The sequence below is a fragment of the Theobroma umbraticum genome, unplaced genomic scaffold, assembly GCF_002168275.2.
Source record: "Theobroma umbraticum cultivar Fairchild unplaced genomic scaffold, ASM216827v3 scaffold_130.0, whole genome shotgun sequence".
NCBI classification, from domain to species: domain Eukaryota; kingdom Viridiplantae; phylum Streptophyta; class Magnoliopsida; order Malvales; family Malvaceae; genus Theobroma; species Theobroma umbraticum.
Genome location: NW_018397264.1, coordinates 1453152 through 1472497, shown reverse-complemented (window position 1 = coordinate 1472497; position 19346 = coordinate 1453152). Strand labels below are relative to the sequence as shown.

At 33.8% G+C, this 19346-nt stretch overlaps 2 protein-coding genes across 2 annotated transcripts in view; both read right to left on the bottom strand.

Moving 5' to 3' along the window:
- The window catches only part of HAF01 (HAC13 protein (HAC13)), a 22083-nt gene extending 5677 nt beyond the window's left edge, over nucleotides 1-16406 (bottom strand). The window contains exons 1-15 of the mRNA XM_021434946.2: nucleotides 16150-16406; nucleotides 15940-16058; nucleotides 14566-14628; nucleotides 14368-14413; nucleotides 13115-13333; nucleotides 12745-12857; nucleotides 10502-10670; nucleotides 9266-10355; nucleotides 8005-8207; nucleotides 7618-7855; nucleotides 5195-5531; nucleotides 3858-4067; nucleotides 3589-3681; nucleotides 1213-1419; nucleotides 793-1032 (exon numbers count right to left, since the gene is read on the bottom strand). Of these exons, the coding sequence (XP_021290621.1) occupies nucleotides 793-1032; nucleotides 1213-1419; nucleotides 3589-3681; nucleotides 3858-4067; nucleotides 5195-5531; nucleotides 7618-7855; nucleotides 8005-8207; nucleotides 9266-10355; nucleotides 10502-10670; nucleotides 12745-12857; nucleotides 13115-13333; nucleotides 14368-14413; nucleotides 14566-14628; nucleotides 15940-16058; nucleotides 16150-16171 (3369 nt within the window). The 5' untranslated portion in view covers nucleotides 16172-16406. The remainder of the gene's footprint in view (nucleotides 1-792; nucleotides 1033-1212; nucleotides 1420-3588; nucleotides 3682-3857; nucleotides 4068-5194; nucleotides 5532-7617; nucleotides 7856-8004; nucleotides 8208-9265; nucleotides 10356-10501; nucleotides 10671-12744; nucleotides 12858-13114; nucleotides 13334-14367; nucleotides 14414-14565; nucleotides 14629-15939; nucleotides 16059-16149) is intronic.
- An 832-nt stretch (nucleotides 16407-17238) lies between these two features.
- Nucleotides 17239-19346, bottom strand: part of LOC110421356 (endochitinase PR4-like) — a 2998-nt gene continuing 890 nt past the window's right edge. Inside the window, exon 3 of the mRNA XM_021434945.1 lies at nucleotides 17239-17255. Coding sequence (XP_021290620.1) covers nucleotides 17239-17255 — 17 coding nt within the window. The remainder of the gene's footprint in view (nucleotides 17256-19346) is intronic.

Here is a 19346-nt window from a genome sequence, read left to right as displayed (position 1 = left end):
GCATTTCATAAAGCAAAAGCTCTTGCCTCAGCAAACTAGATAATTTATGTTGGACTTTCACATCCTCAGTTTAAATATTTTTGCAGTATAATTTGGAAATTTCCTTTTTTCTGTACTCAAACATTTTAAAACGTTTCATACTTAAATGCTTTTATTCCAATATTACTGACCTGCTATTAAACATGAGGGTATAAAAAAAAAGTGTGCTAAACCCTACTCTCAGTAGCCAGTTTTCTAACCCAACTTAAAAAGTGAAGGAAAGCTTTGGCTCTAAACTGCTAGAAGCAGCATAAACAAATAAGAATGAACTAGTAGATGCACTGTCAGCAACTGAATAAACCTTAGCAGCATGAGAACATATCAGAGTGGAGTATATACTTCAGCTTTTATACACTAGTCTACTAAAAGAATTCTTCATTCAGCTTGAGCACTCTTTCAAGGAATGACTACGTTATATTATATACTAAAAAATGAGGTCAGCATACATAATACAGACAAGAAGAGAACAAAAGATAATAACAACAAAATCAGAAATTGTGATCTTTATCTGATCTTGATTCTAGACTTTATTTAAGCTAAAATAAACCTTACCGAGTCGTACCTTTAAGTGTTCTGGAAACGAAAAGTTAGGCAGTCTTAATTTGACGGATGAAGCAGCTTAGAGACAACTAGATTTAAACCTTTTGTAAACAAAACAGCATTTAGCAATGCAACATTATAGCAGATCCACCACTATCTAAAAACTATGACAGCCAAAGAAAACATAATTTTTGACAAATTTTCTTATCAGACTTCAATAGGAAAATTTTTACAAGAGAAACGCACCTCTCGTGCTGCCTCCATGCTTAATCTACGAAGGTCAGCATCTGTCCCAGTTACACTAGAACCTCCACGACCAGCAGCTGCTTTCTTCTTCATCACAGCATTTGACATTGGAGCCTTAGGAGCAGTACGAACGTAGCTAAATCCTAAGCCTCGACCAGAAGGATCACCGACACCAGTTATTTCCAGGCGCTCAATACTTTCTCTGTCCTGGAAAAAGGAAGGAAAGAATAAAAAGGTAAATGATATAACAAAAAATAGAAAAATTAAATATAAGAGTGGCAACTACTACTCAAAAAGTCCGAAACTTTTAAAAATATGATTCAAAAGGACAGCTTCATAATGCAATTTCTTTGCTATTATCACTAGCAGAAGAAATGATATTTTTACCTGGCTTGTACATGCAACAAAATTGCTACTGAGATTCCATGGAGTTATCTGAAGCTCCCTTTCAATGTGTGATGCAGCAGCCAGAGCAATAGCTTCGTCAGGGAGTTGACTCATTGCAGATGAAATAGTGGTAGGATGTGTTAGTCGTGTGATTCCTAAATGTTTGAGCCGGTACAGACCAGCTTGCATGCTTTCATAGGCACACACCTGAACAATAATGAGAAATGAAACAATCAAGACAGATGAAATACATTAAAGCACAAGTGGTTTCCCACTCCAAAGCCTCCTTTGTTACCATTACACAATGCATATTCCAAAAATCAAGATAGGACCACAATCAATAACAAAACATCTTGTTTTTTCTTTTTGCTTTTTCCGGATTAAAAGGAAATAAAAGCCTATTGTCTTCAACAAATGGAAATGCATAGAAATACAAGGGACATAGAAATGACAATTCGTGCGGAGAGAATGTATATTTTACTTTACAATCATCTTCCAGAAAAGCGTATAAGGTAAAGAATTAACATCATAGCTATTATCATCTCACTGATTAAAGTTTTAACACATAATAAGACAGATTGATAACTCCAGTAGACATTACACAGGAACTCCAATTCTCATCATGCTTCTTGCAACATGTGTGCATGTACACTCTAAGACCCACCCACCGATGCATACAGATTTTAATATACTGAGTAAGAAGTATCCCAAAATAAAAAAGTGAAACCCACAGCTATGCAAATACCACCAAAAGGGATGCCATTTGGTATTATCCATCACACCATCAAATAGGAGATAGGGACTCCACAAGTCCCAATCATACCACTTCCAAGTTTCTGACCATCCAGCCCGCAGTTGAACAACAAACACACATTGATCACTACTCTCCACAAGCATAGGAAGCTTAGACATAATCCATTAGCAACTGAATAATGCAGGAAAAGAATGGTAAAAGAGATTACACTTGTGTTTTATAGTTCTGATATTCCTTTTCAATTCCCTACCATTTATGGGCTTCCTTTTCAAATTTATTCGCATAAGTTTCTTTAAAATAGAAGAGAAATAAGGAAGAAGCAAAGAAGAATAAGGGAAATTACAAGATACAGAGAGCATCTATAAAGATCATATAGAAAGGGAAAAAGGGAGAGATAAAAAGTATTGAATAAGACTAAAGCATCATAAAGAAGGATTGAATGTGAATTCTTTTTAAGTGACTTTTTATACTTGAGGTTGTTACGATTAATGATGGGCTGCAAAGGCTATTTTAAGCTTTATTTTGATATATGCAATGCCCATTATGGAAATCAAACTGAAAGGAAAATAATTAGGATTCTTTCAACAATATGTACAAAAATATAATATCAATAAATTCATGTATTCATTTCTAATAATTGCAAGAACTTAAATAACGTAGGAAAGAAATATTGATGAATAAAGAAATGATGAAAAAGTATGCATACACCTATAGAAAGATCATTTTTTTACTCAAGTTCTATACGTAATAACAGTTCCGATGTTTGAAAAAGTGTTAAAATGTTAAAATTTAACTCTTTATATTAATACAATTTTTCTAGTAGTAAAATTCCTAATGATCTTATATATAATACCAATAAATTGAAAATGGTACTTTGAAATACAACAACGCCAGTGTACCATTCCAAAAGAAAAACCAAAACATCAACCAGAACGATACTGACAAGCTTGGCTTACATGGCAAAATACAGTCCATGCTCTTCTGAATCTAAAACACCTAATAATAATGACCTTGATCAAGCAACTTCCAAAAACTTCAACAACTAATGGTAAGGAAAAGCAACTAAAAAATTAAAAAAGAGAACGTAGGTATACATTCTAGGTAAACACTATTCCATGTAGCATATAATTTAACTCAGCGACTCTAGCATGATTAATACAAACCAAAATAATGTCACCAGCACTACTTTTCTTCTATGAATAAATCTAAAAAATGAATAACAAAAGACTAACAAACATCAAACTTGAGGTTGCAAGCCAGAAGACTATTTAGGAGGATCCCTAACCATTTTCTGCAAAATTGTGGCTGTCAGTTTTTCTTGCAAAATCTCAATTTTTTTTTTTTATTATTCGAGAAGGGGGATTTGAGCCCTGCTTTTGAGCAAGGGGATCATGCACAAACGACTAAGGCAATTTCTCGGGTCCAAAATCTCAAAATTGTTAAATTAACAATGAAAATGATATTAAACAGTAACCACAAATACATCTTTGAATGACCTTTCATTATTGTAAATGCAAAAATCAATCTGCCTACATCTTCATTCGTCTTCCAACTTATCATAGAGTGCTCATATAAATAAGGCTAAGAAAAGGAAACAAATGCGTATGATATGTGAAACTCACATGCTCCGGAAAGACCAACTTTCTCAGAACACCTTCGGGTGGAATATGGAAATCAGGCTTCATGGACCAAATCTGCCGTCCACTTTTATCCCTCTGGGTTGCAAAATAGGCAAGTGTAGCATATAAGCCAATAGAATATATATGAAGAACGATTCAGAAAAGCAAAATTCTGAAAAATTTGAAGATCAATATGAACGTCAAGCAGCACTAAAGCAACTTTTTGTTAATAGTTGAACAGAATTTAAGAGAATAGAACACACAAAAATTACCCGCAAATAAGCACATTCCTTCAGCTTTTTCCTGACAATTGCATCTGAAAGGTTAGGAAAATGAGTAACCAACTCATCTGTACCAATGAATGGAGTCAAACCACGCTTGGCAGCCGCAGAAAACTCCCGATACACATAAACCAACATCCTATTCATGAGATATGTCTGAAGATTCTTCAATCCAGGAGAAATTACCTCCATGAGAGGCTCCTGCAAAGGAAAAATGGATCAATAGGAAATGGAAAATGTAGGAGGATTCACTACGCTAATTCTTTAAAAGTACTCACACAGAACAACCATACACTGTCAAAAGAATATATGTACACATACTAATGACTGAGATATGGATTTATCTTGTGAATTTCAAGAGAAGGGGAACAAACAAGCAACAAACAACCTAGCCTTTGCTAAGCATTGCAATACCAATTATAAATAGGCAGAGAAACCCAACCTAAATCTAGGGATGCAATAAACTTCAAACTTATGTACTTAACATCACTTAATAGAAGTTGTACCATCGTCTGTTGTACCTAATACCTCCCAAGCTCAACCTTCTAGCATGGCAAATTTTCCCCTTAATTTTAAAAGTGAAATCATGCTAAAGTTCAACCAATGAATTGTACAGCACCAAAAACCTAAATTTCATAAAACATACAATTTATGTGTGCATATATCAAGACACGCATACATTCACACACACAAGTGCCACAAGTCCACACCACAGAGAAAACCCTTAATCTAATCTCTGTGCCCTTTATCCACTCTCAACTTACATATAATAGATTTTTCTTGCAATTCTTCAGCCAAAATAAAGGAGGTTACTGTTAAATATTCATCCATGGAGTTCATTTTAACTCAAAGTTCAACTTAGAGAGAAGACCTATTCAAAAGTTAAAAATATAATACCGTAAAAGTGACCATAACAAAAAAAAGGTATTTTTTTTCTTCAAAAAAGATTCACCTCCCTTAAACCACATTTATACATTGAATAGATTAAACTCCCTTATTCCAGCAAGGGTTTAGGGTAGAACAAATTGTATAGATTGAACTCGACATGCACACTAAAGTTTCTTTACAAAAGCCATTTCCATCATGGCTAACAAATTTTAACAAGGACCATGCTAATACAGGTCTAGGCAGGCGGCCAACACAATGATCAAGTACATTGACAAAACAAGCAACATGCAGCATCAACATTACTCACCAGAATGTTATCAGCAGAAAATTGCACCAAACAAACAGATTGCAAATTATTATGATAGATAGAAATTCATTGCACAAGTTTGATATTATATCTTGCAAGGCTACATGCAGAACGACCTATAGCTGTAACAAACCTGTTGTCCGACAACAGCAATCTTATCAATACGTCGTATGGAAAGCTTTCCCTTCGCTGATCTAACCAATAGGAAGTCTGTTGATGGCACCTTGTGAGAAACTATGGGAGCCTTGTACATGTTTGTTTCAAGAGATGACTGACTACAGCCGGCTTTAATATCTCCAAGGAAAGGTGATTTATCAGCTGGCTCTAAAAGCAGAACATTTCCCAACGTTTGATTTCCATTGCGTAACAATCCACCAGTTTGATCACCTGAAGATGCTTTTCGATAGTAAGTGCACAGGTTTGCACCCATCCCTGGATTGCTCAAAAGTAAAGGCCTCTCCTCACAATACCTGCACCATGAAAAAAGGATGAAGTTCTCTTGAAATTTACATTTATAATATTCCCATTTACATGAAAACCCTTTATTCATGATAATGAAAATTTTTCATGTACTCAAAAAAGAAAGCATTAAGAAAGATTGAAAAAGTTTAATTTATATGAAAATGCAACAGAAGAGAAGATAATAACAGCTAATGCCCACAAATTTTACTGAAAAATGCTGTCTCACACTGGCTAGTTCTATGGTTCTCTTTTGACTTACAGAATAAAAGAAATTATCATCTACTCAGAATGTCAGAAAGTAAGGGATTTAGAACTACTTTCCATTAGATGGAAAGTAACTCAACAAGGAACATTGTTCTGTTTCAATTTCTCTCCATCAAAAGGAAGAAAATAAAATCTATAATATTCTCTCTTTCTCCATTTATTACCAGTTAATTTTAGTTTGGACGCTTAACAAGAGCAATATGACTCAATGAAAACGCTTGAAAATAAGTAAATACCTCATTTATAAGTTGATGAAGATGGCTTTGGAATGACAACCATCAAATCCAGAAATTCAAACCAAAGAGCCATGTTTATTTCAGACTTCAGAGACATTTATGGTGTTTTTGGGTTTTTAATCAAAATTATTCCTGTCCTTCAATGTGGAAAGCTACATGTAGCACTTCCTTCCAGAGAGATTAACAGCTTATAGTATATCAGATGGACAAACAGAAGCTTCAGACGCTTAATCAGAAAAAATATTTGCAGTAAAAATGACCAGACCAAACCAGAGCAAGGAGAACATTTGCACACACCCTAGCCTAGCACATCAGCTCAACCATGATGACATTCTTCCCCAGTGCTAGGAAAGAATAAGCCCTTTTCTCACTACTTAGGATCAACAACATGGATCATAAGCTACCACTATGCTCTGTTTAGAACCATACCCTCAATAGACTTCGTCAAAAAGTATGCAAATTAAATGCATTAAATCCAGGCGTTGTACTTGTTGCTCATTAAATATGTTTTCATTCACAAACAAATATGTCCTATGTTGTCATAAATCAAGAATTAGACAGTTTATCACATTAAATATCAGAAATTTAGGATATATCACACATATTTTAGAAATGCCCACCATTTTCACAAAAGGTACCCCATTCATTACTACACAACCCTAGAGTTAAACAGCTATAACATTTTTACTTTTCTTTGCTGGTTGACAGCTAAATGATTTCTTTGATAACTAGCCTGATGGACAATGACGCACTTTCTTTCTCACCATGTAACAAGTTTTAAATCAGAGGAACTATTAGTATCAATTTGTTGTGAATCATTTTCTTTCCTACCTTACACATGAAGGTCAGGACATATGATTTAAAACGTTTTCTTCACCATCTTTACCATATGGCATACTTCTATCATAAAGGGAAAGCAAACAATCTAAATGTATCATCAATTAGTTGGCAAATTTCATAACTGCTTAATATATGCTTGTTCAGTACATCTTATGGATTGTCAATAATAATTATCTCCAAAAGCAAAAGTTATAACGTAAATGCAGTATATTAAGAAAAAGTTATAAGTTCTTCTCAATATATGCTTTTTAAATGCATTGTAAATGAAGTATATAACATTATAAAATACAAAAAATTACTAAAAAAAGCATCATAAAAATTCAGCAGCTAAACTAAACATCATAAAAAGCAAAGTTCCAGATTAATGATTCACATGTAATCAGATAGTAGTCAATCCCAGATTTATGACTTGTGCAACCAGATAATGTCAATTCTATGGATGACATCGAAAGAAAGCCAACTAGGAGGATAAGATCAACAAATAGACAGTAAATGTAGCAGCTCAAAAATGTCTTAACTCATAAAATATTATAAATTTATTATATTAAAAATCAAAATGAGAGGAAAAACAAAACAGAGGCAGAATGACATTGAGGGAAAGCCAACTAGGAGGATAAGATTAAGGATTCGACAGAGAATGCAGTAGCCAACTAGAAAATGTCTTAACTCAAAAGATTTTAACATGTATTAATTAAAAACAAAATAAAAGGGAATAAAGAATGGAGAGAAACAAAATTACATTGAAGACACTTACTCCATTAGAAAAATGTGACCATCTCTCACAGAAAGATCAGATTTCTTCTTAAATGCCCCAGGAGGCCGTAAAGACTTATTTTCTCTTGGAAGTTTTTGTGCCCTTGGCAATAGATGTATTCTTGTGCGAATAAGATGAAGCAGAGAATTTGGTTGAACATTTTGAGCAGCAAGAGACTTATCATCTTCAAGCTCCTTCCCAAGATAAAATATTTTTACTGATTCTGATGGCTTGAAATCTACATGAAAATGATCCCAAAACAAACTGTTAAGATCCTTAAGAGATCTAGACATTATAAAATATCATAAAGCAAGCACTCAAGAAACAAGCATTTTCTGACTAATAGCTAGAGTACAGTGGATGAACATGTTAAAAGGAGACATGTACCTAGCTTCTTAGAAGCCTTTGCTTTAACAGAAGAGACAGTTTCCTCAGCATCAACATGTAGTTTGCTTCCTTTGCCTCCCAAGCTCTTCAATATAATTTTCATGGGTCCTTGTGTTGGCAGCCTCCCTTGTTGCCTGACACCCACCTCAATATCATGTGGATACCATATAGCTCTTGGACGGTGAAAATTTGCTACATCTTTACTGCAAAGTTGTAGATTAAACTCAACGGCTGAAGTCTGACAGGAATTAATAGCATACTACCATTGTAGTAAAGCAAGTAAGGCATTGTCCAAGAGCCAGGAAAACCCAACATACAACAGAATGATTAACCAGGAATACACCAACATAGAACAGAACCATTCTAAAGGACTATAAAAGTAATTACATTAAGAGATAAAATGTTAAAATATCTGCCAGATCAATAAGGTTTATTCTGCTAAATAACAGCAACAACCTACCCAATAGCATTCGTGCTAGACAGGGATACTACCAAGATCTTCCTCATTGCTAAACCTAATTCAAATGCTAAACAGGTTTGCATCTACATAATCCATTGGAACTTTGTTTGATTAAGGGGAAAGGAAGGAGACTGCTCCAATCTCTTTGTTTGGATAACCTTTAAATGCAAAGGAAGGCTTTGGACAGGTGCATATACCCCTCCAAACCACTTTAAAAAGAAAATTTCCAAAACTTGCCAAGTTGAGAAGATTTGGAGCTGTAGAGACAAAATTATTGATATCTTAATACTTCCTTTAAACATATAAAAAACGAGTTACCATTTCCTTCCCTTTTCAATCCTTAACCAAACAAAGTCAGTAAACTACCCATCCCTTCTCAAGCAAACCAAACAAGGGGAACCTTATATTACCTTTCTCTCTCTTCTCCTCTCCCTCCATTCCTTCTCCCTCTCTTCCCCACGTAGTTACCAAGCATAGTGTATGTGTAAGTTACTGGTATTAGAAACTTCAGTTTCTTCCTTATATTTACTTTTCAGTATGTAGTTGAAACTACTTCAATAAAAGCAACTCAAATTCATTTTATTGCATCCAGTAAACCAGATATTATTGCCAGACAAATTTAAGCCCAAGAAAAAAAAAAGGTAACATTTGGTATAATTCTTCAAAGTGAATCCAACTCATAGTAAAGAACAGTACATAAATATGAAAAAATGAGCAAAAATAAACATGTATCAAGAACTACCAATGGCACAAGCATGGAATCGAAATGAACAATAAAAAGATATTAATAGGAACACTTACTTGCTCAACTTCAACTTCATTGTTTGAAGCTTAAGTGCAGGTGCTGAATGATGAACTCTGACACCATGAGCCATGCGTTTATTAGAATTTGATTGTAACTGCTGAGAAACTTTACGGTTCACATAGAACTTGTCATTAGCAATATTGAATTGCCAACCAGGGTGATATTTATGACCTGACACCTCGGAAGAACCAAGACTGCTTGGCTTTACAGGTCGAGTAATGATCATAGCCCCTGCATGGAGCTGAAGATGTTTACTTTCCTTGTTATCAAAAATTTCAAAAAGCATCTGCTTATCTTGAAGATCAAGAATTAACTTAGGTTTTGCAATCACACTATGTGGTTCCCATATAATATTGTCTAACCATGACCCTTCCATCATATCTTTATTTTGCAATGTAAGTTGGTTAAAACACCTCACAACATCACTTTTATCTGGCTCTATGGTAACATATTCTCTTTTATGATCACCATCATTTGAAGAATCTACTCCCAACGGAGATTCCAACCTTAAGAGTTGGGGATGGAATCTGTCCAAGAAGGAAAGGTCCATAGATCCTGAAGAATTTCTTAAGCCAAACGGTTCCAAGAAAACAGAGGAACTACAAAGGCTGCTGTCATGGTCCTTCTCATAGGGTTTTGTAGAATGCTCAGACAGTACATTTTGCGCCGTCTGTGGAATGGTCTCTCTAGCAACTGAAGCTTCCAACTCAGAGACAGAGATTTCAGGACTCTCCAAAGAATCGCCACTTATTGCAGGAGAATTGTCCCAAAGAATTTGTTCTTCCCAGTCCTGCTGGTCAAGGGCAAAAAACCTCGGACTTGAAGGTGACTGCCATCCAGTAGAAATATTTACTACTATGTCCTCTTTCATTGGTTCTGGACTAGAATAAGAATCCTTAATGTGTTCTTCATTGTGTGCAGACATTGACAAGCCTCCTTGCACAAGAGGTTCATCAGTAAATTCAGGCATATCTTGTTGGATGGCATTTTCCCATCCAATGAATGAAAAACCTTGACCAGTGCCCTTTAGAAATACCTCTTCATCCTCTTCTACAAGATCAGATGCATCCATAGATTTGTATTTCTCTGGACAAATGAAGTGGAGAACCAAAAATTACAACAAGTGAGAACGAAGAGGGATCTAGGGAACTCCAAACATGATGTGCCATGCACCTGCTATTAGATTTAACCCCACAAATGAAAGATGAAAAAATTTATATTAGGCAACATACCTCTATGAGTGAAATAGCCATGCTCTCTTTTATCTGCTTTCTTCAAGGGTTCATGAATACCAAATATTTCTGAAAACCGTAAGATTACCATACCATCTTCAACACATAAAACAGGCAGAGGAGTGGAACCTTTACCATCTAATGGCTCCTCCAGAACACCAGCTATTTCCTGTTGGATCATAAACATAAAAACAAGGAACATGTAGTATCAATTAAATCTCCCTTTATCAAGTCAAAATCAAGAAACTGATTCACAAAAAACAAATTGTATTTCATATTATTGTTAGCCATAGTTGAGCACTTAAAGGAAACAGAACCAGCAAATCAATCACGAAAAGACAAATAAAAAACCAATTTCCTATTCTCAATTTCTAAACAGCAACCTCATTATGAAATATGTTCAGTAAGTTTGTGTTAATCTGATTAAATGCAAACATTTGAGAATTCAGCTGCCATACAGTCCAATGGTCATCCTATCTCCCACCTCTCTAAAGGCAGTTGAGGAGGGGGGAGGGGGAATATTTGATTTTATCTACAAACCTGTCATTATTACTAAAGCACGTTAGACGAATGGTGAACATGACCAAGGCCCTGTGAGAGGCTTGTTAACTCCCATAAATGAAATAAATATGAACCAAAAAGACGCTGCAGTTACTTATGTGAAGGGAACTTTTGTTGCCATTTTTCATGATATTGCAGGACTGGAGGTCAAAATCCACATACACACTCTTAAATATCTTTGTTTCAAATGCAGAATATTGGATTGAGCCAAAGTCGAGAGTCAGAGGTTAAAATCTTTTTATTTCTTGTTGCTTAACCAGGACTAGTGATGGAGCAGCAGCCTCCAAAGGTGTTTAGGATGTGTGCTAAGGCTGGATATAATGTCCAAGCCCTAATTTTGCACATGTGGTGAGAAGCTGAGTTGGGAGATTGAGTAGGCATTTTTAGTGCTTGTGTGCCTTAGATTTATACTTCTTTAGGTTAAAACCATTGGTTCTTAATTTATTTTCTGTTTTATGTGTCAAGGGTAGTTTCTTAATTTTCCGATTTGCTAGAAATTTCAAATTTGGAGTCTAGGATCTTAGTTGGTTTTCCTTATCCTATTGGATTTTGTTAATCTTCTATTTAAGTGTAAGAATTACTTAAAATCATAAATGGGAATAGGAGTTCTAATTCTTTAAAGACAAGAGATGCTAAGAGTTTATATAAATCAATGAGCTATTCTCAAGATATAGTTTCATATCAGAGAATTTCCAGCATTATTGCTTTGTTATTGTGTAATGCAATCAACCTTAGGTGTGACTCCTGAGGAACGCTAGGCATGAAGCTCAGGGATTTCTTTTCTTTATTTTAAGTTTCTTGTTTTCTTTAATTATTCAGATTATAAAACAACTATAAAACCTAGTCCAACAAAACCAATAAGATTGATTGCCTCACAAAAACAAAAGCAATAATGCTGAAAGTTCTCTGCTAATGATTCCATATAGTACAACAAAACTGACCTAATGTGGGTACTTATAGCTGAACCATAGACCCTATTTTAATCGCAAAATACCAAATAGCCCTAATACCCTAATGCTTATACAATAAACAATGCACTAGTTAATAGAAAAAACTAAAATATCCTAAATCGATATCTCTATATATAAAGATTATAAAAAACCCTTAAGTCCTGTAATCAAGTGAAGCTTGAGCTTTTAACTGTAGCAACTCAACTCAATAACACCCCCTAATTAAATGTCAAATTGTCAGCCATGGTCACTCAGGAGACAAATATAATCATTAAATAGAGATTATCATGCTCCGAAAAGAAAGAGTCATAAATAATACAAGGACAACATGCTGCTAATTTTCCGTTTCCTCATCCTATGGAAAATATAATCTGCAGATTCATTTTTGCAGTTCACATATGACTTAGCTAACAAGTTCCATGAAGTGTTTTAAACTCAGGGTCAAGCTTGCCAGACTGTAGTTCAACTCCTATTCCAGAATAAAGGTACAAACTTCAATGTAATATATTTTGAGACCCATCAAAATGAAAATTAGAGAATATTAAAGTCCTAAAGGTTGCAATAACAAAAAATTTCATATCAGAGGAAATCTCCAATTTTCTTTGATATGCCACTCCAAAAAAGCTAATCATGGTTGTCCAAATATTTCTTACACTATTAAAAAACAGATCCAGACCTGAAAATTTAAAAGATGTTATATGAAAAAACCAAAACATTACATTGAATACTCACCTGAAAATCTTCAGAACCATCTGCTTGTTTTTCACTATCTGAAGAGCCACACTGTACATCATCCTCAGGAGATTTTTCTACTTCAAATGCTACTGTATGCTCTTCCTGCCCACCTGAAAAAAAGGTGCTAAATTCAGTCAAACAAAAAATAGAATGAAAACGAATAAGTTTTTTATCATAAAGAATGCAGTCGAAGGTGAAAGATGCGATAAAAGCACCTGACCTAGGATACCTTGGCATGGGTACCAAGAAAAGCACTTACCACAATAAAAAACATAAAATGGAAACAATTGATAATTACCAAACCAGAAAATACTACAGCTCAATAGCATGCCTGCTGATAAGGCAGTTTGAACCTGTTTATGCTTACCTACCACCTCTTGTTCCTTTTCACTTTCCTCATCCTCATCATAGTTTTCATCATCAAATACAGAGGATTTAGGCTCCAAAGCAGAAGAAACATCAGCAGTAAAATATTCCTTTTTGGGAAGTAAATGGTCCTCCTCAGTAGCAGCTTCAATCTCCGGACCATCATACTCCTCATCAAAATCTTCATAGTCAATGGCATTTTCAGCCTTCTCATCATAATCTGCCACAGTGAACCCCCATTGAAAGCATAATCAGAAGATTAGACAAGAGTTGGACACCAGATAGGGTTGTAAGGCAGACAAAACTTTAGCAACAAAATTTTTTCAAGCAATGATGTAGAACATCCATATCTTTTATGTCGAAAGGTTAAAAATAAATAAACTCCATTCCATAGTGTAAAAAATATATGAACGAAACACAAACAATAACCCGAGGCATATATCATGATGAAAGCAAAAACTTAAAAAATCACTAACAATTATGAGGACAGCCCACAAATCTACAGTAGGAGACAGAACCATCATAGTAGCTCAGCTTGGGTGATCTAAAAACACTTTTTGCATTTCAATCTCAGGAATTAAGTTATGCAAGCTTCATAGCAGATATTGCATGCTTGGTTATCCCATTCTTTTGGGTTTTAAGCTAAGGAGGGTAGTTGCCTGTTGAGTATAAAGCAGCCTACTACAAGCCACTTTACCACCAGTTCAGACATGGGGAAAGAAAATTATGGATTTTAGACCAATCAAATTTTGCTCCATAAGCACTAAGTTTCCAAAAAACATCAGGCTTTGCAGCTAAATTAACTTTCTCTCTATGACCCAGACAATTAGTATGCTACTGAACCATATGCCTTCGAACACAAGAATCTAATAAAAGAAAGTTTTTATCTTCTAAATATCTTTTTTAATATCCATGATAGTAAGAGAAATCCAATCAGAAACCATTATTTCAAGATTAAAAAAATGCTTTCCAACAAATTTTTGATAAGTTACTGTATCAACTATTTGAGATCCAGTAGAATCATGAGCATAAAAAGAGTTCTCTTAAGTACAAGTGGCCTTTTTTGATCAACCAAACTCTACCTTCAGTCTCAATGAAGAAAGGTTCCTATAAAGAATTACCACTAACTGCATCTTAAAGATTATTCCAATGGAGCCAACATAAATAAAGCATAATCAATTAATTGAAGAAACAAAGATTCTAACAGAACATCAAACACGGCATGAGATAGATTTTCCGGCCATACAACATCACCTTGGTCAGCAGCATCAGCAGGAGTGTGTGGTGATTTTTCTGACAGCTGACAATTGAACAGCATTATTAGTATAAAAAACTCCCAAATCTTAAAAATAATAATAAAACACAAGATAGGATCGCCACATTATTATAAATCATACATTTTAGAGGTGGGAGGGGCGAACAGAGATAAAACACATATCAGATTAAACATACATCTATATCCGTAAGAGATGGACCCAGCTTGTCCGCTACCGCAGCAAGATGCTCCTTTGCATCCTAGGACAAAGAAAGTCATTGTTAGCTTTAATGCAGCAATTAAGAACACAAGGATACCTAACAGACAAAAACCAACAATAAGAAAGTAAAAAACATATGTTTACATACAAATAGCATTGACTACTAATGAAAATGAAGGCCAAGATGGAGATAGCTTTATAGGGATGCCAAGCCAAGCATCACACCCAACAGCTTAAGCTGATAGCTCAGGCAGCATCAGACCCAATAGCTTAAGCTGATAGCTCGGGCTGAATTAGTATGTTATCTCCTACAAGGCTTTATAGGTTTCGGAGCATTCTTAGCTTGGCTGGCGTAGCATTACTATTTCTGAAAGCCATGTGGGCCGGAATTCATGGGTCCTTCAACAGCAAGAAAGTCCTTCTGGTCCAAAGGAAACTAACCCCATATAATTATCAGATATTTAGCCCTATAATTCCCTAGTTTAATTAGGTGTCATTAGTTTTTTGATTTGTTAGTTTAATTAGGTGTCAGAGTCATTAGTATTTTAGATTTGCTGGAAACGGAATTTTCTTAGGTTCATTTGGTCTTATTTTAAGCCTGATTTAATTAATGAATCTTTTTCTATATGGCATTGGGTTTATATGGCTTGAGTCTCATGATTGACCCAAAAATTTATGTCTAAACCAATTAACATTGTAGAGTTTTTGAAAAACATGCAATTAAGTGATAAGCTATTCTCTGTATCTAAAGTACATATAGCAATTTTTCCATACAAAAAGAACTTTCTAGACACCCTGTACTTATCCTAAAATCAATTCTAACAAATTCACTGCAGCATCAAGATGCTTCTGTTTCACCACTCTTTTGGTGCAAAACCCATATTAACACAAACCCTAAATCCTTATTGCTCCTTCAACGCTAATTTCACATTCTAACAGAACCACAATCCCTAAAACCTTAATTCCCTCCTACTTAACCGACCACAATAAAACCACATAAGTAGATTTGCAAAAAACTCTCCTACAAAATCAGGCCTGAAACAAAGGAAGCACATCTTCTCCATTAATCAGAATCAACCACTTTCCTTCCTCACGTCAGCTTAATTGTATCCTATGCCACCACCCGAACCCAGCTCAGACTAAAAAGAAAAATATTACACGTTCCAAAACCCATCAAGAATTTGAGATTATACCAATTCTTTAACATATAAAATAAGCAAAGAACAAGCTTTCAACAACTTCATAAACAGCCACAACAAAATAGTAAGGCTTTTTTTTAGGTTCGTGCATAAAATTACTATCCGTTTAAGCTCAAGAAAGGAATAAAAAAAGCCAAAAAAAAAAAGATTACCTCATCAAGATAATCGGCATCAAGATCACCAGAATTATCGACATTCCCAAACATAAAACCCAGAAGCCGATTACCCCCACTACCTTCCTCCTCGTATTCGTCTTCATCATCATCCTCATCTGGTCAACAAAAGAAAACAAAAGGTTGGCATTTTAATGAAAAGAAAGGAAATTTAAAGTCAAAATGACAAAAAGAAAAGAATATGAAGACCTTGGAAGCTGGAGTGACCCATATTTCTTTCTTTTTCTCTGGAAATTGGAGAGAAGAGAACCCAGGAGAAATTAACCTAACCTATATGCATGGAGTTTTTTAAGCACTTCGGAAATGGTATTGAGAGGTAAAAGAATTGGAAAATAGAACAAAAATGAGGTTAATAAATTTGGGAAATTAAAAAAAAAACACATAAAAGAGAACTGAATTTAGTTTGCTTTTCAAAAATAAATGTAGAAAAATCTCGAGTGCTGGAATTGCACAACAGAGGACAGGAAGATAGCTGTTGAGGAACGGGGTATTTATAGAATAGCTGTCAGCTACGATTTTTCCGATTCATAACTTAAATGGGCCAATTGGGTTAGCGACGCTTTATAAAGTGACGTATATGGGTCCGATTGGAGATTGGACTCTCCTTCCTTTGGGCTCTAACTGGCTATAAGCCCTAATTGCGAAATTATGCTAATATTACCATAGAAAAGGTGAAATGGAGGTCATTTTGCATAATTAGTCTTCATATTTTATTAAAATAATGAACTTAATTTTTATATCATAATTAGAGAAGTACCCACACGGATTTATAAAATTTTATAAACGCTTGTTGTTAAAAATTATGAAACGATGATAAAATGTACAATTATTACAAAATGTACAAAAATGATTATAAAATATGAAAAAATTTCTTAATACACATCAGTGAGAAACCTCATTACCAATTCTAAGGATATAGTTTCCTTTTTCATCTGTTCACCACTTCTATACAAATTAAGTCTTTATGGGAGAGTACAATTACATTAAACAAGGGAGATAATTGAGTTTACAACAACGGCTGCTGCTATTCCATTATACGAGAAATGCGCATAATGGCACAGTCGGGGGTTTTCTAATTTCTCTTGATTTAGAAAGTTCGGTTGTGAATAATTCAAAGCATAAGACTCAGTAGTAAGACGCAAAGGCAGGCAATGAAGACCCTTAGAAAGGGTTTTTGTGCCCCCAGGGTTGCTCTTCAGTTGAGTGGAGCTTCTTTACTACAACAGCACAATCATCTTCAATCTGCTTTCCCTTTTCTAATGATTTTCTCCATTGCTTTCAACTTGTCAAAGGCACTGCAATAATAAGATCCATATTAACATATTAAAGCAATGTGGAAACCACATTCTGTACTTAAAATGCTTCAAAAACTTTGGTGGCAGAAAATGATGGGGAAAAAAGAAAGAAAAGGGATATTAGATAGAACTTGACAAATGATAAGCAATCATATAAGTTTAAACAGAGTGCAGTTGTCATATGTTGAGACAGAAAGCTTACTTCTTTGGCAATTGCCTTTTGTTCTTTCCATGCCACTCAGTTAGACCTTTAATGTTCTTCACCATGTCAAATCTTGCCATAGAGAAAATACTCTGCGCCCCAAGTCATAGAGTTAGCTAGTTTTTGCTAGTTTTTATTGAGAGGATCAAAACTGAAAAAAATACAAAGATTAAAATTTTTTAAAACTATTACGTTGAATTTAAAAAATAATCAAAAGATTCATAATATATAATAATTTTGTATAAACATGTAAATAAAAAAATAAAATAAAAGACTTTCAATAGTTGTATAAGTATCGAATTTTATTTGAAAAGCATTAAATTCTTTAAGATTGAGTTTAAGACTTTTTGATTCATTTTACTTTTTCTTATGATTTGAACTATTAAGACATGATGACTCAACTATAAGAAAATTATTTAAAACTTATTCATACTTTAATCAAACTCGATTTTTTTTTTGAAAAGTGTTTTTGTTGAATTTCTAATTGATCAAAGACTCCTAAACCATTCCAAAACTTATAAAGTTGCTCAAAAAGAACAAAAATGCCCAACAATAAAAAGAAGGACAAGCACATCGAACCACTAACATAAAAAAACCTAAGACCATATCCTAGTTAAGGTGTATCTAATATTCTTATTTTTTTAATTTAAATTTAAAGTACTAAACATAAAATTATAATATATAAAATATAGATAGTTAAATACGATATATAATATTTTACATAATAGTTAAATATATAACTAGTTAAATAATATAAATAAAAAAAATATAAAATAAAATTTAACTTTTTCTTAATTTCATACAATGATGGTGAGTAATCTTTGCTATTTCTTATCGAAGCTCAAAAACTCATAAATTTCTTTTGAGAAATGAAATATATTTTAATGATAAGTTATAGAGAAAAGATTAATGTAAAAATAAAAAGAGAAAAGAGAAAAAGAAAGAGGGAGAAAGAGATGTAATAAAATTTAAATTAAAGTAAAGTTAAGTAGAGTTTATGAGATCATTTTATTTTTTTTTCTTATATTAATATTAAAATAAATAAAATTATTTTGAGAAAACTATTAAAAATATATAGTAAATAAATAATCTCATAAATAAAAAAATCATTAAAATATATATAATAAATAAATAATTTCAAAAATTTTGAAAGAATCATTAATATATATATGCATAGTAAAAATTTTTAAAAATTTTGAAGGGGCATATGTTACATTACCCTCCACCCCTACTGCTTCTTCCAGTCTACTAGATAGTCACTGTTCCACTATAACTCAGTTGGATTTATATTTTGAATTTTATAAAATATAAATCTACCACTTTGCTAAAATATAAAAAACTAATTGTATAATTTAACCTAAAATTTAATTGCACAAATAACAAATGCAAGAGAATCCAACAGACTCTGTTACAACAACTCTTCATAGCTTTGTATCTACCTGTTCTGTATGAGTGTTGAGAGGGGGACCAGTTGTTCTTTCCAATTCTCTATAGCAAACGTTCCCACCAGTTCTTCCTCTCTTTAATTTTTTTCTTAATTTTTATTTTATTAATGACTCGGACGTCAACTCCTCAATCCAACACTTGGTGTGAGGAATATGGACATAATTTATAACTTTATGAGAAGTTTAGAAAAAAAATGACTAAGGAGTTCTACTGAGAGTTAAGATATCGAAGGGTTAGGTAACTAGCTTAAACTGACGATCTTGACTCGATTCAGATCGAATTGAAATTAAATTTTTAATCTTAAATTTAGTTTAATTCATATCGATTAAATTATTCTAGTACATATATTTACTATTACAAAAACAGTTTTTTAAAAATACTCGGATTGAACTTGACCCAACCTGACTTATGGACGTCTTACTACCAATTCATTGCTCCTTTGC